At 39.1% G+C, this 6,730-nt stretch overlaps 1 protein-coding gene across 1 annotated transcript in view; it reads left to right on the plus strand.

Moving 5' to 3' along the window:
* MAB21L4 (mab-21 like 4) overlaps positions 1 to 5,578 on the plus strand; it is a 29,406-nt gene extending 23,828 nt beyond the window's left edge. Inside the window, exon 5 of the mRNA XM_061636695.1 lies at positions 4,138 to 5,578. Coding sequence (XP_061492679.1) covers positions 4,138 to 4,230 — 93 coding nt within the window. The 3' untranslated portion in view covers positions 4,231 to 5,578. The remainder of the gene's footprint in view (positions 1 to 4,137) is intronic.
* Positions 5,579 to 6,730: the final 1,152 nt, after the last annotated feature.

The following is a 6,730-nucleotide window of genomic DNA, read 5'->3' on the forward strand; positions in this document are numbered from 1 at the left end:
TAGAGTCCACCAACAACTGGGGAGCCACAGGTTATTCATGCCACCTGCACTAAGGGTTGATTTTTATTTTATTTATTTTTAAAGGTAATATGATGCCCATGAGCATTTCCAAGAACAAGAAAAAATACACAAATCATATTAAACAGCCTGGGAAAATCAAAAACATTTATGGTGTTAGTTCAAAGAGCTGGTTATAAGTTAATAATAGGCAAGTGCTATTTCACAAAAGTAAGCACATGAATCATTTCAGATGTGATGACACTCTCATGCAATGTGAAATCAACACATGAGTACATAGTTGAGTGACTCCATTCTAACTACTATCTGAAGGTACAACAAACTGGGTGATGATGACTGAGCAGTGAATCAACAGCTATTGATTTAGATGATTTTCACAATCTAAATTTCATACGTTTTAACTAACATTAAGGTTAAAGGGTTTTTTAAAACACCATTTAAAAATACTATGAAAAACAAACTTGGAACCAAAACATCCAAAACTCCTTGATAAAGCTTTTTGATTTGAACTATTAAAATATCTCTCTAGCTTGGCTTAGTTTCATCCTAAGACCTGTAATTCAAGCTGCTCTTTAGGCTACTGGGAAGAAGCGACCGTGTGTTCCTTACTGATGTATGGGACTAAAGATAAAACATACTCAATTAAAAGTCAGATTTTAACTAGCAGCCCTTTCATGCCTGAGCTTGCAGCTTTCCCCCAAGGCTGTAGCTGAACATATCGGCTGTTTTCTCACTAGTTTCAAAAAGCAGAAACTTTTTTTATAGCTGTAATAAATATATTAGCCTGAAATGCTACAAAGTTTTTCAGTATTTTTTAATAAGTATCTGAAATTCATGTTTGGTTACTCCCTCCCCCAGGTCTGACATGGGCAAATGACATGATACAGGCAGCTACCTATACACAAAGAAAATACCCTCTTTTCCTTGGCAAAGCACTTTCAGAAGGGAATACTTTGTGCTGGAGAAAGGATGGCTGGGGAATGATTGATCCCTTCCCCTGTCACATGTTTCTCTTCCAAAACATACCACCACCCATCCCAGCTGAAATGTCACCTTTCTCTAGTACTGTCATGTTCCTGACCCACATCTAACTCACAAGTCCATGAGGTAAAAGCAGCTTTGTGAGCATCTATCAGGGAAAATTAGGCTGGGAAGAGAAGGGTTAAACACCACCCTGTCCCTTTTTTTGTGTAACGCAAGTACTGTGTACAACACATAACGGGATGCTGCAGTTTTGTTACATGCCAGTGTAACGTGCACAGCACAATCTTATGCATGTTTAAGTCAGACGTACATTCTACTGTGTTCAGAAGAACTGTCTCCCTAGTAAGGGTGTTTAGGATTGCAGCCATAGTATGATCAACACCCGTCTTTGAGATCAAAGAATCACAATAAGCTGACTTTTCTCATTCATATAGTAAATGCTGCTAACAAAAGTAGGGGTGTGCAGTGGATTTGGATGAATCCCAAACCAAAGTGGGGTGCTTCAGAGGGATTCTGGTGTTGTACCATGTGGTGAGGTGGGATTTGTAAGGCGGAACCCCCTGAAGTGCATCATGACATCTTGGTAATTCAGATGTTAAAAAAAAATACTGCAGACAAGTGTCTGCTTAAAGTGTAACTAGTCTCTGAGCTTACCATATAAAGAAAGTGCCAGGGTAGGATGATGGGAGAAGGGAATCTTCTATTGTGAGTGACTGGTCAAACTTAATAAGAGGGAATAACTTTACCTGGATTCTCCAGTCTAGTGCTTTGGGGGTGGGTTGTTATAGTAAATAAACAGCCTTGATCTCACATGCTTCTTGCTCTTTTGCAACCTCTGTCTCTGAGGAGCAGGAATGTTATTAGTTCTGGTGGAGAGGTTCAAGCAAGGCTTTTCTTTGCTTAAGCCCAACCCAGTCCGTCTCTTTACCTACCCTTTTCTTTCAAATCCTACAGTTCTGTTTCGTTTATTCATTTTTATTTAATTTTGTTTTTGAGTCATGTGTCTGTCCAAAGTAACTTTATTTCATTATTTATCATTCAAACTATATTCTGCCTTAATAAATGACCTAATAATAATGACTTAATATTGTTTTATTAATGACAAGACATAATCTGCTTTATTAAGTCTATTATAATTATTATTACATTCTTAGTGCCCGTGTGTGTGTGTGTGTGTGTGTGTGGCTGGCTGTTTCTCTGTCTCTGTCTCCCTCTCACACACATGCACATATGCACACACATGTCTGTTACTGGACTACAGTAAAGTACTCAATGTTGATGCAGCAAAGCATCACACAATACACATTTTGTTACTTATTTTCATCATTATTACACAGTCATGTGTTCATCTTAACAATCCATTATTGTGTCTGATAATGAGGAGTCATTTCTGGTTTCAATCTGGGTCAGTCATTACAGTGAGAGAACACCTGCATTCCATTGTGGTCTGGCAGCAACATCTCTCTTATTGGGCCCTGAAAGCTAGCACACACTGAGAAATGTGTGAGGATGACCGAGATGTCCCCTCCAGAAATGGTTAGTTCTGCAGCTCAAACAAGTGTGTGTGTATTGTCATATGCATGTGCGCAAGAGACTGAGAGGAAGCAGCCTCATGAGAAAAAGGGGCCATAAGGTCCACAAAAACAAGGTTGTATTTTGCAGGGAAAAGAACAGGCAGCTTTTGCATCATAGAGAACAGCTTGTCAAAATTCTTGTCAACCATATTGGAGAACATCTGCTGCCAAAGCAGAATACCCCTCCTTCTGATAGATATAGACCTTTAGTCATCAGCCATCCTGTTGAAGGGGAGGGTATAAATCCTTTAAATAAATAATAAATAAATCAGAAATAAGTCTTGTCATTCAGGGACACATGCAGACAAAGTTACCAATCTGAGTTCCAGAGCCACTGGCAGCTCTCTCTCCTAAAGCAGCAGGTAGATCTGGATCTACCAGTAGTTTTTGGATGGTTTGTGGTAAACTGGCAATTATTTCTGACTCCTAATAATTCAACAATGGGCTCCTACTGGGAGGAAGGGTGGGATATTCATCAAATAATAAACAAATAGATAACTAACAATAGGAGAACAAAATGACTCCCCTCTCTCTTGCCTTAAAGATATACTGTGGAAATGAAGAATGCTTGGGGTAACCATAAGAGGCTTTTTATGTGAAAATTTGTGAACTCTGCTCAGTTCCGACACTCAAAACAAATTCCTGAGCTCACAATTCTGTAATTCTAAGGTTTCATCTACATGGGAGCATTTCTTCCCATGTACATTGCATTTATCTTTGTTATAGATTTGCACTGTCTGCAATTCCTGTTAGCTGCCAATCGCTTTTTCCCATTCATACATGAAGATATTCCCTAGGGAAGGATTAGTCTCGGTGTTTCCTTGTGGCCCCGCCCTCTAATTATACATTTCCACTTCCTCTGGTTGCTAAGGTGACCAAGCATGCTGTTTGTTCTACCAACTGCAGTAGATTCCTTAAAAAAAAACCCAGAAGTGCAAACATCTGTGTTTTCCATGCCTATAGTTGGCAGGATACAGCTGAAATACCCATCTTTGTTTGAGCAGTGTTATGATTTTGCACATGTTGGGGAAAAAGAAAATAAAGGCACCATTTGCAGCAACATAAAAAAGGCCAGCAGAATGGAAGAGAGCAGCCAGAAGTAGCTTGTCAGCCCACAGCAAACAAAATGAAAGAAGGGAGGAGGAGATAGTGGGCATGGAGAGGGGAATGGTTGACACACCCACCTAAAAGCATCAGAGCAAAGTGTCTGCAAGCACTAGAGAAATGAAATGGAGATTTTTTCCCCCCTTTTTCGTATTTTCAGTGGATAGGTTAGTACAAATTTACAGGGGGAAACTGCGTGATAGCTTCTGTTTTCTGGTAATGTCAGGTAAACCATGCAAATTTAAAGGAGGTGTGAGTAGCACCAAACACACAGTAAACCACTGTGTAGTTGAGCCCTACGTGTACACATTTTGCATTTAGTGGATATCGGGGTTTTAGCAAAAAAAAAAAAAGTAAATCCTACATGGTTGAAATCTGCCCACCACTGTCCTAAAGTGCCTGCAGGTCATTTCAGAATGGTTACATTGTTTCACCTAACACCTAATTTTTTATTCAGTTTCAGGTGTACCAGATTAAGGACACACAGAGGATCTCTGCTATGTCACACCTCCTGTCTAGGACCAAGAAAGTGGTGAATAACCAGAGCTGAAAACATCAGTATGGCATCCTAGACCTCTCTGCCTAGATGGAATTCATTTTAAGTTTAGCATATTTCCTACGACAAAAAATTATATCTGTTATTAACTGCTTACTTGAATTTCTGGCACTCATCATAATTGCTTTAAGAAGAAAACAGCACACAAAAATGACAATTTCTGATTATAACCTGGTGGAAATCACCAGGTAGAAACTCCATCATTAGGGATGATAGTCCAATAGAAAAAGTGAATGCCTACGGTAATGTTATTTTCCGTGTATAAAGTTCTACAACAATTAAGTGAAAGAATTAAGATATTCATGTACTATAACAACTAGGGGAAAGATTCTGAGTCTCAGCAGAAAAGGCAGGCCTGTGGAATCAGCAGAAGATGTGAGATGCCTCCAAAAAAAGTAGGGCAAGTGTCCTTTCTCACCTTTGCAGGGTTCATGAAAACATGGACAACAGTCTGCGGGCATTCCTGCAGACATCCCTTGATCCTTCTCCTGTAAGAATTCAAGATCTGAGGAAGAAGCACACACCTAAACCTATAGGGATCTATTGCACCAGAGGGGTGTTCTGCAACTTTCCAGTTTTTCTCCGCTCCCCAGTTCTGTGCCTAGGCTGCTGTCAAGTTTGGTTCAGTTTTGCTGTGGGTGTGGAGCAGTAAGGGCAGCTATCTCTCCCCCCCCATCAAATCAAGGTGCAGTACCCATTAAAGCCAGCCATCCTATTTGGGTATTTCAGGCAGAAAATCCCACAAGCACTTTTCTCTCTCCTTGGCAGCAAAAATGCAACAATAATAAATTAAATAATAATTTGCTGGCCTTTTATGACACCCAAAATGTGTTGTCTGAGGCAACTACCTCACTCTTAACTAATGGTAGGGCTAGACTGGTGGGCAGTGCAGCCCAGGAGAGTATAGTAGCTGTAGGCTGTTCTGTGCATGTTTGTACTTTGAACACAGTTTTAGGACATACAGACTTTAGTGCAGCAGCCATTGTAGTAATTATGATTATTGGTATTAATTTTATTTGTCGTTTAGCTGTAAAATATGGTGCTTTGTTGCAAGTAGGGCCTTACAAAAGCTATGCTGGGCCATATACCGTTTTTTTGTTATTGTCACAGAATAAGTAACCTTCTGCATATGAAGAATTCATGGAATAACAGGTTTAAAGTATATCTTTTTGCATACTTGTATCAAAAGGTTTATGTATTTAAAAGTGCTTTCATATAGTCCTAATTACTCTTAAGATCCAATGAATGTATGTTAATTCTTAATTATGGGAAAACAGATATACTGATATGCATGAAATATGAGACCTGGTATCTGGTCATTAAATTAATGCTTGCCTTCCCATTCCTGTCTTAAAGTTTTACTTTAGACATTTCCTTCAGATATCCTTTTACAAATGCTGGCAAGATAATTTTACCAAGTTTCACATGTGCATAACAATTTGCCCAATATTTGTAAAGTGAGTTTTGGAAAGGTACTTGGACTCAGGTTAACCACATCAGTAGTAACTGAGCCGTAGATGCTGGTGCATGTCCCAAACACCCACTGAGATCCCATTTCCCCACAGCATTCACATATTCAATCAACTGAATGACTATGTGGGAATCCAGTATCATAGAAACAAACTCTTTAATGATATAAACAATAGCTCCAAATGCCATTGTGAAGTCATGTTCTATAGATTCTTTCAAGTCTCTCTTGTCCCCTCTCTCGTGTATACACACACAGAAAAATAAGACTGGATGGTACTTTAGCCCTCTGCTCAAGAAACACAGGTTAGTACATGACTGCTTAAAGTTAATGTTGTTAAAGCTTGTCAGATTGGATATTTCTATTTCCTCCTATCCATTCCGCAAATGCTTGGCTTTCAATAGTGAATTTTTCAAATGGCACATTTGGATACTTTTTGTTCTTGTTTTTTTGACAGCTTTTAGGGCACATTCTATGTTTTTAAATCAAGAAGAACCATATAGTGCATAATTTGAAAGGAAGTATGAACCTTCTTGTATAGGCACAGAAATCGACTTTGTGAAGCCCAAGCAATGACACATTTTATGGTGAAACTATCAGGGTCAGTGTTGTATTCTGATTGTACAAATGCAGAACCTTGGTTTGTCTTTCTAGTATTCATGCCGGGGGGAAAGGAATCATATCCAGACCCTTTAATCCTTCAGAGTGAAATAGGGTTAAGGGATCAAGAGGAATTGGGGGGGCAAATTTAGAGCCCCCTTTTCAACCATTGGGCTCAAAGTAGGTTACAAAAATAAAATCCTGACAAAATTATAGCAGAAACAATACACATTATAAAAAGGACAGATCCAAGCGGAATGACAATGAAATAGCATCTAATTGTAAATGGCTTATCTGAAAGGAAAGGACTTGACAGCTCATTTAAAAGGGCCTGTTCCCTGGATCTGTCTCGCAGAACTTGGCAATTGATTCCAGAGCTTGACAGGGCACTAGTCAAAAAGATCATTTAATGGTGGTCACCAATCT

This window comes from Rhineura floridana, chromosome 7 (assembly GCF_030035675.1).
Source record: "Rhineura floridana isolate rRhiFlo1 chromosome 7, rRhiFlo1.hap2, whole genome shotgun sequence".
NCBI classification, from domain to species: domain Eukaryota; kingdom Metazoa; phylum Chordata; class Lepidosauria; order Squamata; family Rhineuridae; genus Rhineura; species Rhineura floridana.